Consider the following 23,875-nt stretch of genomic DNA (forward strand, 5'->3'; position numbering starts at 1 on the left):
GGGCAGACCTACCCTTGTAGGAGGTTTCCTACAGCTAGTGTCAATGGACAGCCAGAACAGGGAAGGAGGCTCAGAGTCATCTGGACATTTCAGGATAGGCCTGCCTACTGGCAAAGAGCCTGGCTTCTCTGTTTCAGATCCAGGAATATATTCACAAATACCTAAACAAGTTACACCTCATAATTAAATTTCTGTCAATTATCTGTCTATTTTAGATAAAAGTCTGGGGGCATGAATCAAGCACCTCATTATTTTTCAAACATATCTTACCAAATAATCTTCCCCCTCCCCCATGAAATTTTACATGACAACCAAATATTTAGTTCAATTAGTATTGGGACTGCTCAGAGAGAAGTAGACATTGCAGCAGAGGGAACCAGAAGCCACATTCATCCCTGTCTTGCTTATCACTCCCAGGAACTGTGAAACACCTAAGGTCCCAGAAAATACAGTGTCAAAAGCTAATAAAACAAGCACACAAACTTATTAACCCTTGCACATATAGATAGATGCCAAACTATATGTGATTGCCTAGTAAATAATCTTTGGTTCAGTGAGAAGAATTTGGTGGATATATTAATTTTGCAGGGAAAAATTAATAAGGTGTAATGCTAATAATCACAGCATATTAGGAATACATCACAAGAATTTCCCTAATGATTGCCCTCACTGTTAACTATTCTGTCTTGTTTCTTACCACTGTTTTCAGCAGCCACATGTAACTTTCATATAATCCACACTGAATTGATTATAAGTATATCAATGTGTCTGTTTATAAATCAACTAATCATAATTATAAAAATAAATATAACTGTTTATAAATCAAATAATCAGTTCACATGCCTGATTGAGTTTTAAGAATATAAAACTGAGTCAGAGGAGCTGGGGATGTGGCTCAAGCAGTAGCGCGCTTGCCTGGCATGCGTGCGGCCCGGGTTCGATCCTCAGCACCACATACAAAAAACAAAGATGTTGTGCCCGCCGATAAAATAAAAAATAAATATTAAAAAATTCTCTCTCTCACTCTCTTTAAAAAAAAAAAACTGAGTCAGAGTCACATAACACAGGATGAAAAGATCATCTTATTTGATTCAAAGTAACTTTTAGATAACAAGGAAATGTAAAGGAATGGTCCATCTACAAGGATACTGTAGCTCCAAATATGTTGGGAAAGATACTTTAAATTGTTTATTTCTAATAAAACGATTGCACTAATAACACTAGATTCAATTCTTTCTGAACATAGTACTAAAGGTCACATTTTGTTATCATTTGTGCAACTGTTATCTGTCACCTCCTAAGCAGAATAGGGCAGCCATGGACTCTGAAACAGAATTTCTTAAGAATTATTTATCATCAAGTGATAAATTCTGTTTCTATAGTTACCCTACTTAACTACAAAGTATTCACAACCCCAATTCCTTCAAGGTCTAAGTTGGAAACATTTTAATGCTTTCACTAAGAATGGTATGAACATCCAAATTCAAGAGCACTAAGATCAAATGGACTCCCACATCTAAGCTTTACTCCAGTGCGTCGTGTCTTACCTCTCTACTTTTATCCAAAACTCTCAACTCACTCTGTAAACAAGCTTTGATCATCTTACCTTAGTTCATCTACTTGCTCAAGTTAGTGTAGAAAACAACATGAACTGTGGACGTAGAGATGCACGGCACCTATCATTTTGCTTTTAACAAAAGTAGGGTGTGGCAGAAGACCGATTTAACACACAAATTTATTACTGCTATTTTCTGAAACCCTGTGAAAATAACAATAAAGCAATTTTCTTTTAAGGGCATCAATCTTTAAGAACAAAAATAAGAAGAAGAAACAACCAGATATCATAGGGATGTGTGATAGCTCATTTAGCAGGGCCAGGAGAGCTGAATCCTCAGCTAGCAATGCACAAACTCAGAACAATGTGATTTACATGCAAAACCATTAAAGATGCAGAGATTTGAGACAGCAACTTTTTCTAAAGAAAAGGAAGAGAAAGATGAAATTGTTTTTAAAGGATGATCTGTTGCAACTATTGAAAAAGCAGCTGGACCTCTATTAGTCCATTAAATAAAGAATAAGTGCATATTTTGTTCCTTTGTTTGTTTGTTTATTTTTTTAAAGCAAACTACCAGATCTCTCTTACTTGAAGCTGTAGGCAACTAGAGGTTGTGTTTGTTTGTTTGTATTTTGTTTTTGTTTTTTTTGTTTTAAGTAAAGGGTAAAAGTTAAGTCTTTGGACAGACATGGTTTGTTGAGCACACAGCCACGAAACTGAGTACCTGGGGAACTAGAAAATGTGACATCAGAATGCTGGCTATTATGGTTATGGTGTCTTCCCTTGTCTCCTACAAAGCTGACAGTCTTTACCTAGACACTGAAGTTATGAGAGTCTGTACTCTTGAAAAAAGAAAAAAAAAACAGATTCAATCATCTGATCCCATTTATACCCTACTCCTCCCAACAAAAGCTCTTCTTTGCTCCTTTGTGATGAATTCTGATGATATCCTTCATCTGATGGATATCTTTTTACTTGAAGTTCTTACAGGGTTCTTCTGGATTCTACAGATACTTACAGAAAGATTTTTCTGGATTCTAACTCTGAGAGAACTAAAAATTATTAGAGAAAAGATAGGCAATACAAAATACAGGGCTTTAAATGGAGAAAGGAGAATGCAAAAAATCCAGTGTTAGGTTTAGATCCATTAATATGTACAACAAGAACCAATAAAAAAAAATCCAAGAGTGGCAATAGAGAGACCAGAAGACCTGAGTTCCTTGGGATTTTATTTATGTGCATCCCTGTGACCTTGGGCTATTCCTTAACAACTTATCTCCACCATCCCCTCAAGTGAGCCGGTTGCTAATTTTTGTCTAACAGTTCTCAAATCAAAAAGCAGGGTCTTTATGAAAATGGCTGATAATCCTTCAAGAATCCTAGAAAAACTGAAAGAAAATTAAGGAAAAAATGTAGCTTAATGTGTTTTACTATTGGAGACCGATAAACTAGAAGATGGAAAGAATACAAACAGAAGGGATAAGGCACATAAAATCAGGCAATGTCAGTGATAAATAAGATGAATTTCTGAATTTCAGAGAATCCTTTTACCTTTTAAGTCTCATGGAGAAAAACGGCTTTCCCAAAGAATTTGAAAGTATAAAATTAGCTACTAGACTAAAGGCCTCTTAACTAATTTCTTCTAACATGCAAGTGTGCAGAATAAACAATTGCAAAGGCCAATATTTTCTCTTTTGTAATATATCGGGGTGAAATTCACTGAATATGCTAATGTTGTCCCTTGGGTTACTTTAGTGGTGGGGCCGGTGGGGAGTGAGGGAAGGAAATGTTGGCCTACAAAGGTCTCCAGTGGTTCCTTAGCAGGGAGTGGAGAGGGATAATTTTGAGGGAACAGGAAAGGAAATGATGATACCTATTCCTAAATCTAATGATGTTGAATCGTGTTAGTTCTTTATGCTAGCCTAATCCAAGGTGGATCCAAAACTGGAAGCAGAAGAATCCCTTGGGAAACTCACTCAAATCTAGCTTCCCAAGCTGCCTCCCTGTAGGTTGAGTTGTTTTAGAACTGGGTCAAAGCCCTGATATATATGTCTTTCAAGATTTTCGTATGTGGGTTCCACATACTGATTTAGGAGTTCCTAGAGCAGTCAAGCAAAGTGTTGCTTCTTCTTGGAAATTGTGCCCTAGAAGAGGCATTGAAAGGATCTAGAGCAAAAGCTCAATTCAAGAGATAAACTGGCAAAATCATAGCTCTGGGTTCATGTAAATTTCCCAGCTGCAGCCAAACTGGCAGAGTTAGTAAAACTGAAGTCAGCAATTAAGTTATTAAAGAAAGAGGATTTCTGAATAATAAGTGAGACTGGATATTTTAGTTCTGGCACTTATTGAGAGCACAGTCCTTCCAAGGATGACAAATTGTCTTTTTACAGATGGGGGAGTAGATATGTAGGAAGAAGAGTGTTTGAAGGTGGTGAGGATAGACAGTTTGAATTAAAAAAAAAAAGTTACCCTTCAATTAGCAGCTCACAGGATGATCTGCGTGTCTGTGTCTAATAAATTCAAAGAAGAGATTAACCATCCAGCTTAAGAGTCTTCTCTGATATCTTATATGTTCAGGTTGAGTAATGCTCAGTTCAAGAAAGAATTCCCAAGAGATATTTTACCTGATCGTTTCTTACAACAGTATTTATTTCCACTCAGTAAAAGAAAAGCCATTCGATACCTGTGTGGTATTAGGCTTGATTTGATCACTGACTTATCTTTGTTGTTGTTTTGGTTGTACCAGTGATTGAACCCAGGGACACTTAACCGATGAGCCACATCTACAACCTCTTTTATGTTTTGTTTTGAGACAGGGTCTTGCTAAGTTGTTCAGGGACTCACTAAGTTGCTGAGGCTAGCTTTGAACTTGGGGGTCCTCCTGGACTGGGATTACAGGTATGTGGCCTCCACACTGGTTTCTCTCTTTAGGTGCAGAGAGAAACACTTTTGTGTCTTTCAGGAAGTGATGGGCTAAGTCATTTCAGAAGTTCTGATCCCACCTGTAGAAAGTTATAGGAACTCAAAAATGATCCACCTCCTGCCCCTCAGGTATATCCTGAGGGATTGCCAAAACAGATCAACCAGGAATGACAGAAATAAAATGAAGTGACTTGGTAGAGCTCTCTGAACTGAAGAGCAAGAAAATGACATGCTCTGGATCATTTTCTCTTTGCTAATTACTGGCATCATTTCAGGTCTTTCTAGAAAACATTTGATATGGGCTTCTGCTAGGGATTTAAATAAAGCTTTCACTGCAGAAAAAAGGTCTAGGCACTGCAAAATGAGGTCTGAGGAAACCAAGTAGAGTTGACCTGAGCTAATTTATTTACTTTATTTATTTATTTATTTTTTATTCTAAGACATGGAACTCAGTGGCCTCAAAATATATTGGTTGTGCTGCTGCTGCTGCCTCTACAGCTTCTACTACTCCTTTCTTTCCCTTCTTCCCCTTCTCCTTCTTCTTTTGTTCTCCTCCCATTCCTCCTTCTCTTCCTTATTATCACTATTATTATTATTAGAGGGAAATGAAAGGTAATTTATTCATTCATTTATAAAATATTTATTTACAGCATCCTATGTGCCATGCTAGATACACTAGCTACTATAGGATTGTGAACAATATACTATTCCTGCTCATGAGTGTTAAACTTCAGTAGGGAAACAGATAATAACAACTCAAAGAAATGATATAATTTTGGAGAGCAGCAGGTGCAATTGCAAAATCAAATGTACCAATGCAATCAAGTGAACACAGCTGAGCTAAAACTTTGAGAAGTCATCTATGCAAAGTTTGAGAAAAATACTGCAATCAGAGTGGTCTTGGGTGCAAAGCTAAGATATGGAAGAACTTTGGTGTGTCTGAGACGTAGAGCGATATCACCACCAGTGAAATGTGTGATTCTTAGAATGTAATAATATCCCAAAAGGATCAAGAAAAATATTTCTCAGGATGGGTACAAGGCATCATTAGACCCAACCAAGGAGGCTCTTTGAAGCTTATCTTTGAAACAATCCATTATGAAGAAAGAAATCCAGAGTTTCTGGTGTCCTATATAATTTGAAAACTCAAATGAAAGGTTTTTCTCCAGACTCATTTGTTTGAAGAAAGCATGCTCATTAACAGTTTTGTGACAGTTTTGTGAGGTCTTCCTTGAGAAACTAGAAAGTTTCCTCCAAGATCAATTGATGGATTGTGCTGTCCAGGCTGCCTTAACTACAACAGACAAATCTGATGATGCTGTCAACAAGCCCTGTTCACTAAGTTAAGGACATCCCCTTACTACCTCATGATGGTACTTTTTCTTCCTCCTCATATGGATTGACCTTGCATAATTCAATAAAAGATTTCCAGGATGTCGTGAAGGGTTTATCTGATAAAGAAAGAAGCTGGTTAGAATTCTTGAACTTAATTTTTCAGCTGGGAAAGGTTTTTATTTTCATCTTCTTGCTAAGAGATGACCATCAACACTAAAGCAAGAGTGTGTGAACGGCATCATTCTGAACAGCAAAAGGCTGGACACATGTTATGATTTGGATATGAGATGTCCCCAAAAGCTCCTGCATTAATAATCAGAGGTGAAGTGATTAGATTATAAGAACTTAGCCTAATGGTTCCATCTTAACTTGATTGAGTGATAACTGTGGGAAGGTGGGACATGGATAGAGGAGGTGGATCCTTAAGGGAGTGCTCTTGGTGATTGTATCTTGTCATCCTGGCTCCTGTCTCTACATCCTGGATGCTAAGTCCTAAACTGCTTTCTTCCTCCACACTCTTCAACCATGAAGTTCTGCCTTATTATGGGCCTGGAGCAATGGAATTGGCCAACCATGGACAGAACCTCTGAAACCATGAGCCAAAATAAACTTATCCTCCTCTTAGTTGTTCCTGAAAGGCATTTTGGTCACATTGACAAAAAGACAACTAATGCAATCCTCAACTACCAAGTCTTCCTCATTAGTTCAGGCTTCCTCCTACCCCTCTCAAATAATACCATCTCCCTCCACCATAATACCTCCCAATCCTGTCCTCCAAGTATGACCCATCAATTCTGAGTCTCTTACTCTTACATCATTTCCAACATACTCTTCAATTTCTTTAAAGTTATTTTATAATCTGTCCTTAATAATTGTAAACCTGTAGCCCTTCGAAGGCTAACTTATATTTGTTATTTATACCAATTCTTATTGTTAGCTTGCCTAATTTTGCCTTAGGTGATTCTGGAATGCCATCTTCTGTTCTTTGGAAAGTTTTTGAGTTCTGGGTCTACAGCGTGTTCCTCTGGAGGGGATTGGTATGTGCTTCTACAAAGTATCTGAAAACCCAGTGTCCAGCCATGGATAGAGGTAAATGCATGCTGAGATGCACTTTCTGGTCCTGATAAGGAATGGTTGTCAGCTTCTGCTTAGAAAGTCCTGGAGGAGGGAGTGCTTTTCCCCAGAGCAGCACACACTCCCATTTTACTCTCTGAAGGAAAGCTTTAATTTCTTAGATGATGCTCAATTGCTGAAACCATCTGGGAATTCAGACTTTCTACCAAGGTCTAATCTGACTGGTCATCCAGCTGGGTCTCCAGACTTGTGTACTTGCTTTGTACATATGCCCCACTTAAAGCCTAAATCTAGACCATAAGAAATCCACAGGCCGATCTCTAGTATGCTACTTTATCATTTTTTGCCACTTAGCAATTCTATTACATTCCTGTAAGTTTATCCATGCATACAAAGGAATGTTCAAGAATTTTACCAGGCACAGTTGGTAGAAGGAAGAAAGAGAGGAAGGGAGGGAAGAAAAGAGAGAGAGAATGCTGAGTGCAGGGGTAGAGGAAGAAGATCCAGCTACTGCCTGCTCAAAACTCTTTTTTCCATTGTAAAGAAGTTAACAGGGAGCCACTGAAGTTCAGACCTTTATTGTTCAGATGTGACAGGATACTATTCTATAGCTCTAAGATGTGATTGCATGTCCTAGAATCAGAGTTGGAGGGCAAAAATTAGAAGTTTTTGGGGGAGTGGGTTCTGTTTTTATTTTTGGAATCTGGATTTGCTTTGTATGGTTCTGAGTGCTCCATAGCCACATTGGGTGCTGTGCACAGATCACCTTAAGGCCAACCAAGCACTGGCCAGTCTGGCTCTCCTCCTGGAGCCTCTCAGAGTCAGTGCACATGCGCTTTGTGGAACTCCAGAACCTGGCAAATCTCTCTTCCACTCTCACCCTCATTATCCTCCCCAGGGAATTTGTCCTGACAGCACGGTGGATGTTTCTCTCGACACCTGTGTCTAGTCAGTGCCACCTTACATGCCCTAGGGCTGAGATCCCATTACCATAAATCCAGTTGAATATCATTAGGAAAGGAAAACTATAATAGATGAAGAAGGATGGTAAGAAAAAATTTAAAAGTCTCTATTTCCCTATTCTAATTCCAGGGCACCTCTGAGAGATGCCCTGAAAACTACCTGGAAATGCAGTAAGATGGACTGTAAGTGCCATGACTCAAGAGCAAAAGTCCAAAACACTCTCTGAAAGACTCCCGTACTAACCATATTACTTTGGAAGAGCAGATATGAAGGACGGCTTTAGTCTTTGAACAAAGGGTTGGTAACCTGTTTCTATTTTGAAATGTCTGATCACAAAATATTAAGTAAAAATGTGTAAAGGACTGTTTATTTATGGAAGTAAAAGTTTCCTATGGGAAACATAATTGCGCAGACGAATTTAGAGTTTAAAACTAATAGAGGCGAAGGCATTAAATGTACCTGAAGACAGATAACCAAAAAGGGGAGGAGAAAAGATATGAATACGGAAAAGGCAAGGATAAAAATCTTCTCCCTGTAGGTACCAGGTATGAGATGTTAAGAATCTTTCCACTGAATAAAGATATCAATCCCTTTAAGGCAACTCGTAATTTCTCATTAGAATGGAGGGCTCGTTCTGGGAGGAATGGGAACATCAGGTCACATATGGCTCACAAGCAGTTTAAACATCACTGTCTGTTCTGTTTTTATCATCCCACCTCCTGGGGCACTCAGGATGGAACCCAGGCTTCAGCTCATGCTAGGCAAGCACTCTACCACTGAGCTGCACTCCCAGCTCCTCTATTCTGTTTTAAGTCAAACCTTCCAATAAAAAAAAAAAACACCTATAATTAATTTACTATCTCCCTCCCATTTTTCATGGATTCCAACCTTTACCCTCCCTTCTTTTCCTTTTTCCTCCATAGCTTCCACATATGGGAGAAACCATAAAACCCTCAACTTTAGGAGTTTGACTCCCCAGCCTACCCTCTCCCCACATTATCATAACTGGCCAAACTGACTTTTGTGGACTTTATACCCTATTCTGTATAATAGTGGGAAGGAGAGAAAAGAGAAGGCCTAGATTACACTAGTAACAAAATTCTTGTTGCGCCAACAATTAGCCTTATTCTTAAGTAATAACAACTAACTAATTGGATCTTTTTCCTGACTTCTCATCCTGGAGAAATACGGCAGGGTGACAATTCTTATGCCAAACTCATCCCTCTGATGGCCTCTACTTCAGGTTTCGATCCTTCTCTGGGACGCCACAATCAAAGTCAGATATTGAACATGCCCACTAGTTGTTCTGGGCCAGGTGAGTAGTGCTACAGAATATAGTTGACTCAGAAATTCTGATAAATAAAAATTAAACTTAAACAGAAAATCGGTAAAATAGAGAAAAATACACACAGATGATTTTGAATAGAATTTCATGGGCATTTAAGTTTTCTCTATGTGAAAAGTTCATAAAATTGTCCAGGAGCCCCGTAAACTATATAAACTATAAAGCCCTGTCCTCAGTCCTTTCCTATTTTGTTTCTTTGTCATGCTTTGGGTATAAATCAGGACACTATGCTAACAATGTGAAAAGTCTTCCTCACTTAACGTTTATCAACATCCTTTCCATAAGTACACTTAAAATGCATTGCTTTTAAATCAATTTTTACATACTCATATAATAAAATGCTATGCAGACAATAAATATACGGTTAGAGAATGTTTATTGATATGGTAACATATTCACAATATGTCGAGTAAAGAAAATAGATTATAAAACACCATTTACAATAAGTCCATTTTTTGTAAAAAAAAATCAAGGCATGACATTATGTATGTGTATGCATGTGTGTGTAATAAAGCACTTGTAAACATTCAAAAAACATTGGAAGACCTATACCAAATTTTTTAGCAGTGTTTTTTTTTACATGGGCTGAGATTATAAACCATGTTTTCTCCTTTCTTTACTTTTTATTCCATTACAGTGAACATATATTTCTTGTTTACTATAAAAAATAAAACACAGTGTAAAAGCCATGAGTTTCTGAGGCTCAGGGGCCCTGAGTAGCACTTCACCTATGACTCACACCACATTGAGGATCAATGTGTCGGAGCACAGCTGTGCTGGGAGCCTGGAAACTGGGCTACAGATGACTTTATAGAGCTCACCAGTCCTCGGGCACCATCAAGAGCCGCCTGGACCTTAAGTTGCTCTCCAAAGCTAAGGCTATGATAATAATGCCTCAGGCACTTATAATGTGTGTATATGTCCACACATACATGTGTCTTTGTGTGCTTTTACTACCTGTACATTAGTAGTTTACAAGTTAGGGCATACGTTAGATGCTTCAAGAAGTTTAAAAAATTTGGATCCAAACATTTTTATAAAACATGTAATTTTTTTAAAAACATGAGTAAAAAAGCAACTTGCTGTATTTTAATCTAGTAGGGATCAGCAAGTTGTTACCTTATGTCAACAGGATCTCTGCCATCACTGTACAAACAGTTGAACTCTAATTGTCTGATTTTTGAAAAAAAAAAACTATAGTTCTCCATTAATTATTTAAAAACATTTAGAGTTACAGAGAGAATCCAGACATCTAAAATTGAACCAGGTTGTATATCACCTCCACACACAACAAGGTCCAGGCACATCTGTTCATCACATTCTCATCAAGGCTAAACAGTGAACTGTGCATAAAAAAGTAATGGCTTAGTGCTTCTTAGTGTCCTGCATTTACAGTTTTAGTACCTAGAATAAGTATTAATTGTTCATCTTATAGTTCTGTATTATAGTTTAGTATTTGGAATAAGCATTATATTGCCCAGTCTGTTATATTTATAAGAATGTGAACTGTACTTAGACACTTTTGGTAATAGAACTTTGGAACAAAATTTTTCTACTTAAATACCCTTTCAAATACAATCTGTATAAGAGTATGCAGCCATTGCCAAGTAAGCTATTTATAAATTGTTACTATATCTGGGTAAATCTGAATTTTCTGTGCTACTAAAACCAAGTGAAGATATCATATTATCTACAGCTGACCGCTCTGCAACTGTCATTCACCATGCCCAGTGTCTACTTTATATCCATATACTCACACATTCTTCCCACTGGTTACTTTATAAGCACATTTTTATTACAAATATAGTCAGAATTCAGACATTCCATTTCCATGCTACCGCTCGGCACAGGAGACCATTGTCTCATGAAGTATTCCAAGGCCTAGGGATTCCTCACCTGCCCTCCTGATTTCCACTTTTACTGCCTGATCTCTTGCTTTCCACCCTGGCACTTTTGCAGCCTGATCTTCACACCTGAATCATGGCATTTTCTGCCAATGCTCTCCAAAGGTCTCCCATTCCATTAGAATGAAAACCAAGTTCCATATAATAGTGCATGCAGCTCTGCACAGACTGACACCTCACTGACTCACAAACTTTATCTCCTACGGACCCCTCCTCACTCACACAGCCATTCTGGCTCCCCTGAGTCCTCAGAAAAAGGCCCTAGTCCTTCCCCCTAGCTCCTGCCACCTCAAGTGCTCTCTGTCCCCTCACCATTGATGTGTCATCTTCTCATTTTCCCAGTCAGTCCCTCCTTACAGCAGCCCCACAAGCTTCCTACCTCCCAGGATCTCTGTTTCCCTTTTACACTTGACACCAACTGAAATAATGCTTACTCAGATTACTTACGCATTTATCATCTGTCTCCTCCTTGAAGAGTATGAGCTTCACGAAAGCCAATAACTTTGCTTTGCTCATGTCTGTATCCCCAGAAGACTGGGAACAATGTCTGCCACAAAGGAGCTAATGCACATTTGTTGAATGAATAAAATATTCTAAATTTCAATCTATCACAAAATTTTTATCAATAAAATACCACGCTCACTTGCATCCTATCATGGGGTTGCTTCTAAGATCTTTTTCTTTTTTTAAATGAAACAAATCTGTGTAAAAATTATAAGCTCCAGTGGAAAGTTTATGTGATCCTTATAATTAGGAACTATTTATACTACTCAGCATAATACTCCAACAACCATACTGATGGCTCTAATCCAAATTTACATTTATAGGTCACTTGTCCTTTTGAAAAGAGTCTATACCCATCCATCTCCACATGTGAACAATAGAGATGGACTATTTAAAGGCAAAGTATTTTTAAGAACTTTTTCACTTTGGGTTACATCTGAAAATGACAGAACTTAAAGCCACTCGGGGCTTTCCTAAAATTATTCCTACAACAACTTTTGCCATATGTGTCTATTTCCCCAGGCTTTTGTCTCATAGTGCTGTTTCTTTTAAGTATACAATTTTTGTTACCTCCTCAACTCATAAACACAAGCATTCATTCATTTGAATATACATTTGTGGAAATATCTAACAAGGAGCTGAAATCCTACTAAGCTCAGAGGCACCCTGGGCCAGACCACATAGCCTAGGCTCCAGGAAAATTGCTTTCTCTTTCTAGCATACACAGCTATTTGCAGTCTCCCTCTCCAGTCCCTGCCACTGGGCATGTACAGGGTTTTAAAGCAGCTTTGACTACCAAGGAATACTACAAGTTAAATTTTCATCATAGAGAAAGAGAATTTTAGAAGCCAGAAATGTCAATTATGCCAATTTTAAAATATTTTTGGTTTAATGATTTCTTTATCTTAATAATATTGCCTAGCCCATCAGGATGAAAATCTGTAGGGTGATAATTTGATCATATCTGCATTCCCCAAAGCTTACAAAATTGAAAAAGAAATCTAATACCCAGGAATGTCTGAGTAATTTACCGGCTGCTGTTAATTACAAGAGACTTTTCAGTCAAGGCATACATGTGTGTACATTTAAAAAAATTAATACATGCTTCAATAAAATAAATATAAGTTATTTTATGTGGTAGAATAAGTGCACTGGACAGGGCAGTCTAGCTGAATCCATTTCTATCTTGAAATCACCAAAATAGTCTTGTGTCCCACTAAATTTTATGTGGTTAATATAAAAGTCAAATAGGTGTTTTTTGTTTGTTTGTTTCAGGCTTTGATTCTGATAGTTCAATATGAATAAAATTTATATGCTTTAAAATACAGGCGCTTCATGTATTCTATGTATTCTCTGCAATCATGTAAAAATGAAAACAAAATTTTAATAAAAGGACAAAAGATTCCCGTATTACAAGTTTCTGAACAAAAATGAGAGCCTGGAGTCAATAAAACACAAAAATCTATCAGCTCTACTGATCTGTATGAGTTCACACTGAAAGAAAAAAAACTTCCACTTGACAGTAGTATTCTGGACACCGAACTGAAAATTACATGTCACATTTTGATCAACTCTTCTTTAATCACAGTCAGTGATTTCCATTCACAGGAACAAACTTTTTCCCTGAATTATTTATACTGAGATTTTAACCATCACCATCTCTGTAGTTTCCTCTGTTTCCTTCTTGGTCAATAATCATTCACTGATAGAAATACCAGCATGCCGTAACACAAAACCAAATTCCACAGACAAGTAATTAGCCCTTTGCTTTTCTGCTAAAAACAACAAGAAACAGAATCACAGATTTTTATAAACACTCTTTTTTTTTTTTTTTTTGACAAATCTGCTATTCAAAAGACTTGCTCAGGGCTGGAGACATTGGCAATCGACATTTCTGGCAGAACCCTACATCACACCCATCGACCAAAATCATAGAAAGTGCTGGCCATCCAGGGTCCTAGAGAGAAGTCCTCATGAGCAGCTGGGTACCACAGGATGCATCCACACTTTATTCTTTGTGTGCTGAAAATGGGCAAGTCTTCCAAAATCAAAGAATCTGAAGAAAACAGATTTTGATTTTTACTTTGTAGGGTGTTCTCATTAAATATCCTTTTGCTTTCTGAATAAAGTCCTCTGGAGAGTCTGGCAGGAGCAGCACATATCACTGCCAATGTATGACCCGTATATGTTTACTTGGGACTATTAAAGATGCTGAAGGGCTGCTTTGTTTCAGCACTGCCTCGGGGTATTCTAACAATACCAGCCAGGATTTCAAAAGCTGTGAGCAGATTTTCAATGTCTTACCTACCTGACCACTACAGAGGACATTCATTCAACATATAACATCCAGATATGACATGATTTACATTTTTTTTCAATTTATACTGAATTTTCACAATCCAAAGAGTCCAGGACATGGCTCTGGATCATTTACTATTTTTTAAAATATTTTTTTTAATTGTTGATGGATCTTTATTTTATTCATTTATTTATATGCGGTGCTGAGAATTGAACCCAGTGCCTCACACATGTGAGGCAAGCGCTTTACCACTGAGCCACAACCCCAGCTCTGGATCATTTACTATTGAAAGCACTGGGAATTACCTGAATTAGATAAACGTAGCAAATCAACACAAACATAATATAGTGACTTTCAAAGCAAAAAAAAAAAAAACATATGAATTTTATCTCCATCTTGAAGTTTAAAGTCCACAAAACTGTCACATTAACTAGAGGAGAGGTTGGCTATTGTCTGTTCCTCCGAACAACTGATGCTACTCATACTGATTTTAAAACTTAAAAACTCAACTCTTATGAGAATTCCTCCTTGTATAATGAAGCCATAAAACTTCTCTAAATTTTACTGCAGTCAGAATTTCTCCACCTTAACCAATCCCATATAAACATTTAAAAAACCATTTAGGATCTATGACTCACATCTACAGGTATCCTTAGCTTTCACAGTGTGCTTAGTAGTGAAAGAGAACGCTCCATCTCCATTGTCTCCATCAGTCATTTTACCTTTACCAACTGGAATCCAACCAAAAGCAAACTGCAGCCACTAACATGACCAAGAAGTCATCATCACTCATGTAAAAAAAAAAAAAAAAAAAAAAAAACTGAGTTTTCCCAAAATACCAGTCTCCACACCAACTGTTTCAATATTAAACATGCCTTCTGAAACGAAATCAGGACACAGGCTATCTATCCCCCAAAGAGGATCTCTGGTTGGTGTCACCTGACACTCTTCCAGGAACACCTGTCCTCTTTGGGTGGTGCGACACATGCTTTTCCTAACAGCCAAGAGATCGCAGAAGGGAATCCACGGAGACGCGAGGACCCAGAGAGCCCGGGGACTTACATTATTCATGTACTCGCTGAGCAGGTCCTGGAGCGCCTGCCTCACTGCGTTGCACTCGGCCACGATGCGCTCGCGCCTGTCGTCGCGGGTGCAGGAGGAGTCAGCCATGAGCGCAGCGCCGCTGATAATGCTCTCCAGCCTCTCCTCCAGGGACGGCCGGAACCTGGCCTCGCTGAACGTCATGGGGTCCAGGATGATCTTATTCTGAAAGATGGCAACAAAGAAATGAGCAGCGAAGGGGGATGGCTGCCCTTTTTTTTTTTTTTTTTTTTTTTTTTACTGTTTTCTAAACCATTAATATCTGAAGCCCAGGATAAGACAACCCCTGTGGAGGAGAAAACTGGTTACTGAGGCAAATTCTCAAATGGCCTTGACAAAGTGTTAACTTTTGTGCGATGTGTTTGCACCAAATGTACTCTTCTGGTTGAAGACACATCTTGTTTGAAGAATATGTTCTTGGCAAAGGCTATCTGAATAGAGCCATTTTCATGTGAGACGGTGACACTGGCTTGACATTTTTTTTTTAAGTGCAGAAATTTCAAGGGAAAAAAAAAACCTGTTTCAGTTGAGAGGGATTATGGAAAGATTTTAGAGTTCCGACATGATTTGTCATCAGTAATGTCAGTATGCATTAGTCATGACTTGTATATATTACATCCTCCTCACAAAAAGCAGACAATCTCATGGAAGGATGTCTGTGGAAACTCAGACAAATAGCACCCAACAGGCATATTCAATGCAGGTTAATTCCTCACTAGGAACTATTTTTTTGTGTGTGAAAATTAGTCTTATAGAAAATGATTCATGATGTGTATCTAAGTCCACATGCATTAGATTTATTGCAATTGACTGACAGTATCATGATAGAGGGATTCACATTTTTCTGAAGGAGCCTAGATAAGGGGGATAATAGTGATGGTTCCTAAAAGGAAAGAGTCACACAAAAAGGTGAGCTCAGTTTTGCCTCTGCCAAGACTGAGGAGCCTGGAAACTTGTAGGCAGAGGTGTTCACAGAAGGTTGGAAATATGCACCCAGGATTCAGGCAGTGTTAGGGTATCTGGACACAAGATAAGGAATGTCCATTTGTGAAGTCAGTCAAGTAAGAAGAGCAGACTAAAGAACATCCAGTTTATATTAGTTTCAAAGGGTATACAGAGAGACGAGAATCACAAAGAAGAGGGAAAGTGCAGTCATAACTGTAGGCATAGAACCTGAAGAATTCACAGCTAAAGAGTAGAGCTGGACACTATGAATGAAAATAAACTGTGTGACACAGAAGAAGAGCTAGTGCTGCCTGAAGGCTGGATTCCTTTGGGGACCCTGCTCAAGGCCAACATGTTAACCGAAGTGGAATGACCTGCTACAGGAGAGATGGGGTGCTCATGCTTTGGGAGGTGCACACCAGAGCAGCAATGATGATGCACTGAGATTTCACATCTTCCAATCGTAATAGCAATTATCAGGAACACAAGCAATAATAAGTGTTTGCAAGGATGTGAGGAAAAAAGTACACTTATACATTGCTGGTGGGACTGAGAATTGGTGCAACCACTCTGGAAATCAGTAAGGAGATTCCCTAAAAAACTAAGAATGGGACCACCATTTGACCCAGTTTTCCCCACTCTTTGGTATATATCCAAAGGATTTCAAATTAGCATAACATAGTAACACAGCCACATCAATGTTTTATAGCAGCACAATTCATAAGAGCTAAGTTATGGAACCAATCTAGGTGCCTCTCAACAGATAAAGAAAATGTGGTTTATATATACAATGGACTATTACTCAGGCATGAAGAAGAATGACTTTATGACATGTGCCAATAAATGGATGGATCTGGAGACTGTGATAATGAAACACTACAATGCTAAGTGAAATAAGCCAATCTCAACAAAGTTCAAATGTTCTCTATGATAATGTGGATACTAACCCATAACAACAGGGAGGTGGGGAGGAGGAGTAGAAGTTCAGTGGATTCAACATAGGGGAATGAAGGAAAGGGAGGGAGGACAGGAATAGGAAAGACAGTGGTATGAATCTGAAATAACTTTGCTGTGTTGATATATGAATATGACTCAGTGACTCTCAACATTGAGTATATCCATAAGACTGGAATCTTAATGAATATAAGGTATATTCCATGTTCATATACAAATATTGAAATAGACTCTACTGTCATGTGTAACTAAGAAGAACATAAAAAATAAAGAAATCACATGGAATACTTAGTGCAGTGTATGGATATTTGGGGACCATCATTACAGGTGAAAGTTCCAAAGGAAATCCAAGAGGGAGGCACAAGTGTAACTGCTACACCCTCCATCTGCACTAGCACTGGGTCTGCAACGACTCTTCCCAGGGGGATTCATTTATTTATCCTGCTTTTCTGTTGATAAAGAAAGACACACACACACACACACACACACCTGTGCACACACACAGACACCACACACACACACACACACACACACACACACTACATTTTCTTAATCATGCATTGAGAACTGACATTCTAATTATCGTGAAAATATAATTAGACTACCTATTTTATAAAGATTACTGATTTTCAAAGACCTATATTACAGAAAACCATATTAATATAAAACAAAAAAATTGGTTCGGCTTTAAGATTTCAAGAGACTTTAGAATCACATATTGGCTTTCAAGATACATTTTCATTATACTTTTTTTTTTTACTAAAAATATAAAGAAGTGCCAATTTGACGGAAATATGCTGAGGTCAATTTGAACTTTTCAATAAGGGCAATTGTTAAACAGTTTCTCTGCATCGCAGAGGAGAATGTACTACTATCATCAGAGTACTATTTCCTAAATTATTTTCTATGGAACACTGAACTTAGAGATATAATGTTTCAGTGAAAAAATAAGGTTTCCTAGCCAAATGTGTTTTGAAATACTGCATTGTCCTGAGCAAATTATCATATGAAATGCTTTGGAGAGTTCTGCATTAAAGGAGTCAGTTCACTCTTTCAAATGCATGCATTATCTCTGAGAGCTTAGGAACACACTTTGGGAAATGTGGCAAGGGATATTTGGCCGAGTCAGGCCACTAAGCTCCCTACCTGCTATGGCTTGGGGCTGTCATGAAAGCAAATGTGTGAAACCTGGAGCTTGACAAACTCTGCATAAAAGTTACAGCATCCATCACATTTCTAATGGAATTATTCATTATTTATAGAGCACAAGGGAAAAGCTTTTTGAACAATCTCCCTGGAAAAGAAACAATAAATTTACAACATGCTAATCTATATCTATGGTGCAGATGGGAAGCACTGCAATGATGGATGTGAAAGGCTAGTGGGCAGAAGCCACCCAGAGGAGAGCAGGTGGAAAGGTAAAGGACCATACACCTGGGCCTGCGTATGTGTGTGTGTGCACAGGCATGAGTGTACGGCATGGGGTTAGATTCTCCTTGTGTGTCTATGAGTCTATAAGTGGAGGCGGAGTAGGGGTATGCCTGAGTAGAAGAGGCTATGCACGCGTGTGTATACTTATATGCATGCACATGTATGTGTATGGGAGGACACCTGGGGTGTGTGTCTCTGCATATCTCTGAGTCTATGAGTGGGTGGATACAGGTTGTATGCTTGGGTGGAGAAATTTAGTTAGGTGTGTGTGTGTGTGTGTGTGTGTGTGTGTGTGTGTGTGTGTTTAGAGAACTGGAAAGATTTCAGACTTTAGTAAATGGGGGCCGGGGGGACAAATGAGGCCAGAAGTTCAACAGCTAAAGTAAAAGAATCTGTCTCCAGTTGCTAAAAATAGGGAAAAGCAAATCACTGGAACTGAATCCTGATCAAGAAATACCCAGAAAACGAAAGTCAAACTGTAGTGAGGGAACGTGTGATGCTGCAGTTTTTGGAAATGAGTAAAAAAAAACCAAACACCTCTTTCCTAACACACTTTAGTGTCTTTTCAGATCAGCAAACAATCTCTGAGCACCTATCCCCTGCCTTCTCACTTCTCCAGTTGAGCTCAGCAGGTCTCGATTTTCTGTGCAGCTGCCCTCTACTGGTTGGAATGTGCACAACGCCACAGCTCCTTCCTATTCCTGAGGGAATATTTCAAGTGGCAAGTCCAAGGCTCCTGGCCTCCTCCTTTATGACAAAAGTGTTCTTGCAAGGGGACTGCTTTCATGGTGTTTCAACTGCACTGACTTATCTCAAGTCACGAAGACTTTACTTTTTAAATGTTGACATTTTTTTAAATTTTCCTTCTCCTTTATGTGGTGCTGGGGAATAGAACAAGGGGCTTCATGCATGTGAGCCAAGCTTCTACCACTAAGCTACATCCCCAACCCTCGTATGCGCTTTCTTAAACTCATTTAAATTTTTCTATCTTTCTCACCTTTTAGTTTTATCTTACATCATAATTTTAGTTCAATTTTAAATTATGAGCCTACATTTCTTTTAAAATTTCTAAATCTAGTTTAATTTCTTCTAATCCTTCCTCTTCTGTTTATTTGGCTTGCATATTATTTTGTGTTGTATGGGTTGTTGTTGTTGTTACTTATTTTAAATTAGCATTAGTGTTTAAAAATTAGTGTTACTAATAAAAACAAATAAAAAATAAATAAATTTTAAAAATAAATTAAAATTAGTGTTTCCATTCTTGTAGTTTATGGAGTGGCAATTGGAACATAAAGATCTAGTCACAATAATTCACACCCAGCAGAGATGGACTGACTCCTATTCTGCACCAAGTTGGTGCTGTAGTCAGTCCTACAGCCCCACATAATTGATCTCCCATTTTCTCTGATGTTGAACTCTGTAAAAATTTTAATCTAAAATAATTCAGGAGACCATGTAGTTCAAAACTACTTCTCTGAATAATACATTTGCCTGCACTCACTACACATACGATTGTTAGAAGAGAACTGCTTTTAAATTGCTACTATCGCTCATTCTCTGTACAGGAGTTGCATGATCTAAAATTTTGGTGCAATCACAGGGCACTGAGCTAGCTTGACACAGGCTCCAACACAATGGGGGAAAGGAGAGAGATGTCAGACAGAGCCAGCAGTTGAAGGCATCCCATGTGGTGTCATGGGACCTTAGCATTGCTATGTCCACCCCACTGAAAAGAAAAATGATGCTGGAGATGTTTTCCCATAGTCATTCAGCTAGTAAACAAAAAGAAAAGGATTAGAATCCAAGCCTTTTGGCTTCAAACCCAGTGTTTCTCTGTACAGAATGCCCACATTCCATTGAAAGGAGTCATAACTATAAATCATTCCATTGAAAGAAATCATAACTATAAAAATACATTCTACTTTTTAAAAACGATGAAATTCTTCTAACACAAAAATAACAGTGTAAGTACCATCTATCATATTGTTCACATTTACATCACTAGAGTCACCCCACTCTTCCATTGGATAATTGAGAGTTTGCTTTTCATTCAACAAATGGGTGCCTGTCACTTGATGGTATCTTAGGGTACATCCCAAACAATTCCCCTTTTCAAGAAATTGTCTATTAAAGACAAAAACAAACCCAAATGCAATCGATTCTAACTTGGGAAACATACCAATGGTGTCAGGCAATGACTGAGGGCAAATTTGCCCAGCTGGGAGGTAGTTACTGAAGTCTTACTAGAGGAAGAGACCTAAGGAGTGAAAAGCAGTGGGCAAGAAAAGCCGGAAGCAGGAGGGAGCACAGCAGACAGACTGGGAGGCAAGAGATATCACAGAACGTGAAAGAATATTACAAGAGGTTCTCTGAAGCCTAAGTGCTAAGGCAAAGTCATAGGTCTAGTACCTCGGAGGTGCCTCAAGCCTCTCTCCTTAAAAAGAAACTGCTTCAGGAGAATGATCAACTGAATGTGTGTACCTGCTACATACACCTGGAGAGTCGCTGTAGTTTGACAAGAAGGCCTGACCTGGTCAGAGGTAGCTGCCATCAATTACTGACTACAGTCCTCCCATTCCTCCTCAGTGTGTACTCCTCCAACACGCTACACTATGAATGATTTGGACTCCCACCTGCCTGACCAGGACTCTCTTGTAACTGTGCTGAGGCTCTCCCCACCTAGTCCTCTTGCTTTTCTAATCTCCTTCTCTAAGTGTTTGACCTGCATCTGAGTCTAAGAACTCTCTTCACCTATTTCTGTTATTTCCCATTTTATCCTTCACAGACTATTCTTCTCTACACATCTAATCCCAACTCTCTTGGTATCTGATTCTTTAAATAACCTGAGATGTACCTAAGTACCAAAGTACCTAAGATGCCTGATAATAATAGCAAGAGAAGACAAAGTTGGAGGGGAGGACAGCCAGGTCCTAAAGACAGTTCTAAGTCTCATTAAGAAGTTTTCCACTTGTGTACATCCCATTAGACAAGGAAGAATCATCAGTGATCTTAAAATACAGGATCGATCCTGAACAATCCTGTTTCGTTTTGAAACTTTCCTATGACCTTAGGCTTTGGCAGGACCAGAAGTAGAAGGCAGTGAAGCAATTACCCAGTCTTAAGCACCCATAGAAGAGCTCAGGAGAGTAAAACTCAGAACTGTGTTTGTATGAGCAAAGCGAAGGGCTTAGACTTGGGAAACACTGTAGAAGTCAATCAGGGAAGATTTGGAAGCATATATAGATTAGGAGAATGAGGAAGAGGACTCAAACATAAAACCTACATTCCAACAAGAGCAACGTCAAAAATGCAGGCATAAGCAAACTATTTCCTAGGAGTCAGCCTCCTGTTTTGTAAATAAAGTTTTATTAGAACACAGGCCCATTTGTCTTTTCATTGTCTATGACTATTTTCCTGGAGCAATGACAGAATGGAGTAGTTAAACAATTGGCCCACAGTGTTTGAAATATTTATTCTTGATGTTTTTAAGAAAAGATTTGCTGATCCTTGAACAATTATAATGAATAACAGATGAAGAAAAGTAAGTGAAGTGTCAATGATTGAAGTGGTAACCTCTGGTATACAGTTGATAATAAGTATTTGGACATCAGGTAGGGCTACATGTACCAGTATTGATATGTAAAATCAATTTCTTTCACATATACAAGGAATGTTCAATTGGAAGCACATATAATAACAATCACAAAAGAAAATGTTCAAGAAAATACACCTACGTGTCAGTTAGATGCAGCAAGGAATTTGCCCAGGAAGATGAGTAATTGTCCAGATAGGTGCACACCAGTGCAGGGGCAGAGTTGGATTGGGATGCATACCCTCTGTCTCTAGAGTCAATCCTTTCAGCCAGTGTACTATATCATTTTCCTCATGAGGGAATTAATGCATTAGTCCTTCCCTATCTCACAAACTAGAGCAGAAAAAGGATGAGATTCTTCCACACTCCAGGAAAGTATTAAAGACAATGAACCACCAGGAAGGAGAGATCTAAGATGATACTTTATTCCACTTTTGATCTCTCACCTTTGTTTCAAACTGGTCAGCATGTATTATAATACATTATTTTTTTTTCCTACCCAGAAAAAAACCCCCACAAATATAGCTTACTCTCTGTGTGGCTAGGAATTAATCATGTTAAAACTGAGCTGTACTAAGAAGTAATTGAGAAAAGCAGGCAAGTCTGGTTAGCTTTGGTATGTAAAAGTAACATTTTTAGTTATTTTAGGGAAGACAGTAGAAAGGCACCAGCATACAGACAGCACCACTGGGTGCTCTGTTTTACCTATAGCTCAAGTTTCCAAGACCTGTCCCGAACAGCAGAGGAAGGTGATGTTTTCTTCTTTGGTAGCCAAGACATTGCTTGTTAAAGAGAAGGGCAAAAATTCTATCATCTTTGGATTTCCTGGCTTTTAACACTATTTAAACCATTTAGAGAACAACTTAGGCATCACAAGTATACACCGAATTTTCAAAATGTCAAAAAAGACAATAAAGGAAACAATTGGGTAATGTAAATTATGGACCGATTTAATAATTTGTTTCTTCAAATCTAATTTTGCAAGCATGAAAAAAAATGCTAGAGGTCTGAAAAAGTCCTGTGGGGCTTTTGTTGTTGTTGTTTGTGATAACCTTGTAAAATAAATGTGTCCTGGATTTTTACTACTTTCATAGTTCAAGGTAGTAACCAAGGAAAATAATAAATCGTGCTGTTCTCCCTCATAAACACCAGACCCTCACCACCTGCTGTCCTATATAACTACTTCAAATCAGACAAGCAGAAAAATAATAATAAATGCCAACATGCCCTTATGAAATCGTTCACTTTCATTTTTTGAAGATCTCAGAAACAAAAATTTCAAAGAGGAATTCAACATTATTCAAACTCATTCTTCTAAAACAATGTTTCATTGGGATAGAGTCATTAAACAATGAAAACCAGAAAATCTAAATAACAATGCATGTTTTTAAGTGAGAAAATACTTCTCTAATTCTTCTGAGATTTTTTTCAAAAAAATGCAACACTATATGCATTTTTTTTCCACTTTTTTTTTCTTTTTTAAAAATTACCTTTTTCACAATCCCTGATTCTACTTACCACTGGATATTTAAACTTTATACTTTGCCTTGTCTTGGGGGTGTAATAGGGGAGTTTTATCTATCAATGATACTAGAGATCTTCCTTTCCCTTTCTCCCAAGTATAAAATTCAAGTGTTCCCTTCCTTGTTACATGAAGAAGGTAGTACAAAGCCACAGGATCAAGAAGTAGTGGTACCTCAGCCTCAGTGGAATTTGATGGTGGCCAACACAGCCACAGAAACCTAAGCTATGGTTCTCTTTGAGCTTCATGCTGCATTGGCCTTTTAGAAATCACCCAGAAATTAGAAATTGCCTCAGAAATTAGAAATGGTCTAAGAAGGTCACTGACCGCCCAGATAAGAGCATGGTTTCTTTAGGCATTTTATTTCGTTTATCGTGTTGTTTTGTTGCAATGAAAAAATCCACAACAAAACTAACAATGTCTACTAAT

General features: G+C 38.2%; 1 protein-coding gene across 2 annotated transcripts in view; it reads right to left on the minus strand.

The window, feature by feature from the left end:
* Ctnna2 (catenin alpha 2) overlaps positions 1-23,875 on the minus strand; it is a 1,061,169-nt gene that overhangs the window by 667,496 nt on the left and 369,798 nt on the right. For both annotated transcript variants that reach the window (XM_078028938.1, XM_078028939.1), the window contains exon 7: positions 14,964-15,167. In XM_078028938.1, coding sequence (XP_077885064.1) covers positions 14,964-15,167 — 204 coding nt within the window. The remainder of the gene's footprint in view (positions 1-14,963; positions 15,168-23,875) is intronic.

The sequence above is a fragment of the Ictidomys tridecemlineatus genome, chromosome 12 (genome assembly GCF_052094955.1).
Source record: "Ictidomys tridecemlineatus isolate mIctTri1 chromosome 12, mIctTri1.hap1, whole genome shotgun sequence".
NCBI lineage: Eukaryota > Metazoa > Chordata > Mammalia > Rodentia > Sciuridae > Ictidomys > Ictidomys tridecemlineatus.